This window comes from Vulpes vulpes, chromosome 15, assembly GCF_048418805.1.
Source record: "Vulpes vulpes isolate BD-2025 chromosome 15, VulVul3, whole genome shotgun sequence".
Classification (NCBI taxonomy): Eukaryota; Metazoa; Chordata; class Mammalia; order Carnivora; family Canidae; genus Vulpes; species Vulpes vulpes.
The window spans coordinates 13551032-13553774 of record NC_132794.1 but is presented as its reverse complement, the minus strand read 5'-3'; the positions used below and the strand labels follow the sequence as shown (position 1 = coordinate 13553774).

Here is a 2743-nt window from a genome sequence, read left to right as displayed (position 1 = left end):
CTGGAGCTTGGATTTATTCAGAGCATTTGGCCAGCATTTGGTGTGGGGGATCTACTGAACCTCTGCAGAAGGTGAGGGGAATATCGAAAGCTGGAACCACCCTTTGATGCCATGAAAACAACTTCTCCACCTTTCCTCCTTTCCCTCCATCTCGTCTGATCATGGAGGCATCTTCTACAGAGTTTTCCACTGCAGTCCTCCGGTAAAGTAAGACTCTGAGACTCTGATTCTGCTGCTTCCTTCACTCTATAATTTCCGAAACTACTTGGGTAACTTTTCTTTTTCCTGCATGGAAGTCCTTCTGTGCACCCATAAAATCCAGAGTAAATGTAGAGGACCCATTACTCTCTATCACTACATGTCCAAAGACTCTCCTACCAGGTAAAATATCATTTATTCCTTTGCTTGTCATGAAATACAATGACTGAACCCATTCTCTATGCTCAGAAAAGAAAGTCAAACTCTGATCCGCAAGGATGATTCATAGACAGCGAAAACCCTGGCAAATAAAGAACTCTATTGAGACGTACATTTGCAATGCCAAGTAAGCAGGTTTATTGAGAAAATACAGAGCGAGACAAGTTCCCTTCCTCAGAGGCACAGAAGCAGAAGCCAGAAGACACAGCAGCAAGGTCAAAACATGTTAAAACCACCAGAGACTGGGATATGGGGAGTAAAGCTTCTGGAAACATCCAGAGGCATATGCGCCACCAGTGATCAACCCTTAAAATAAGCTTGGTGCTAGCCAGAAAAATCATAGACTGCCGAAGGCAGCTTATTCAGAGCTAGCAGCCAAGCAGTCAGGCAGTCAGAACAGTGGTCAGCAATGAAGAGTTGTTCAGGGACAGGCAGCATGCTGGACGAGCCTGGAAACACCGCTGGCAGGTCCTGGAGTCTTGATTCGCTCACTGGCTCCTACACACTTAGCAAGTTCTTCGACAGCTGGACATGCAGGACCGCTGGTATGTCCTGGAGACCCCGCAGGCTGGTTGGCAGACAGTGGAGACTCCTCCCACTGGTTGGCACACAGTAGAGATGCCACCCACGGGCTGACAGCCCCTGGAGACAAAGGTGACTGGTCGGCTATAGGTAGTTGAGCAGGGATTGGAGACACAGGTGGTTTGTCGAGAGCAGGTCACCTGTCCAGAGCTGGAGCTGCAGGAATTTGGCTGGTAACAGGTTGGCTGGCAAACAGCAGACTCACAGGTAGTCCCCTGACAGTGGTCCAGGAGCCAGGAGCCAGTGTGGAAGGAACTGGGCAAATAGATGCCACTCAGGCAGTCAGCATCATGGGTAGAAGCTGTGGCAGCTGGAGCTACTGGGACAGTGCAGTGTCCTCCAATCGGCCTGGAAGAGCAGTTCCTTGGGGAACAGTTGAAGGACATGGTGCCAGAGAGAGAGAGCAGTGGGTAACTTGCTGAAGCTAGCTCCTGAATTGTGAATGTCCCTTCAGGTCCTGAGCTTTTATATATCCCTGCAGGTGGGTGGGGCTCCGCCCTGGTCTGCCTGGCCTCTTTGGCTCAGACCAGCATGCTTTAGAACATCTTGTGAATCTCTAGGTTAATTGTGTCTTGAGAAGCCTTCATCCTCATAAAGACAGTTTAGTAGTTTGGTAACTAAATCACAAGGCTTCTGTACTGCACTCGGTCTCAGGATTAAGAAGGTTACTTGACAGCTTCAAAGCTACAGGTCATCCCAGCCCACACTTTGTCCCTTATTCATCTCGCTTGGATACAATGAGTGGCGATCTGATGGTAACACCAAACATGCCACCATCCTACCATCACACACTCTCTCCCTTCCAGCCAGGACTCGTTACAAACCCACGCCCTGTTTGGTTTGTTGTTGGCACTTAATATGTTTTAAGTATAACTTAATCAGCCACTCTTCCATAGCTAACGGGGCTTCTAATAGGCATGGAACCTCCTTGAATAGGCTTCAAGATGACCATGAGAACACCTGTCAGGAAAAAGGACACAAGGACCTGGATTTAGAGTATGAGCTGGCTCAGAAGATAAATCAAGTGACCAGAGCAAGACACATTCAGGAAGGGTAGAGGGCAGTGGGACTCACCTATTATGTTCAAGCAGCAAAACAAATTAGAAACTAATTAAGTGGGTCTGTGTTTGTAGCCAAGTCCCTTTCTAAATAAATCGGATGAGCTTTATTCCTAAAATTTTTAGTCTAATAACAATGGATAAGAGTGACTCATAAGACTCATTAATATGCCAGTGAAACAGGCTTAAATTTTAAAATTATTATAATGTTAATTTAAAAGGGTACAGTGTCTTTCTCCCAAGATGCTCAATATACCCAAAAGAATTTTTTTTTTTTTTCTGCACAGACACATATAGATAGCATGCATTTTTATCGTGGACAAACGAAAGGCTCTTGAAGGGACTGTCTACATCAGGGATATGGGGAGGAGCACGTAAACAAGCAGGCACTTAGTCAGTATTTGGTGATGGATGAATGTGTGAACAGTGCCCTATAATATTTAATTATTCTTTTTTATTCCTGGAGAAACCATATAAGGATATCATTCTCCTTTATCTCGTCTCCCTACAAGACAGTCAATTCTGAACACCTAAAAGGCCGATCCTCTCCACCTACCTGTTCACAACCATTCTGCCTCTGGCAAAATAAGCCACTTTAACATAGCTCACTGTCAGGGATATTTCTACATCAAAACAGCTGTAAGACCAAACTTGTGTTGTAAACTGGCTTATGGGGCGGGGCGGGG

The 2743-nt window shown here is 45.9% G+C and overlaps 1 protein-coding gene across 1 annotated transcript; it reads right to left on the bottom strand.

The window, feature by feature from the left end:
• Nucleotides 1-531: 531 nt before the first annotated feature.
• On the bottom strand, nucleotides 532-1449 carry KRTAP11-1 (keratin associated protein 11-1). Its single transcript, XM_025985422.2, has one exon. The coding sequence runs from the start codon at nucleotides 1383-1385 to the stop codon at nucleotides 924-926; it is 462 nt and encodes a 153-aa protein (XP_025841207.1). The 5' UTR covers nucleotides 1386-1449; the 3' UTR covers nucleotides 532-923.
• Nucleotides 1450-2743: the final 1294 nt, after the last annotated feature.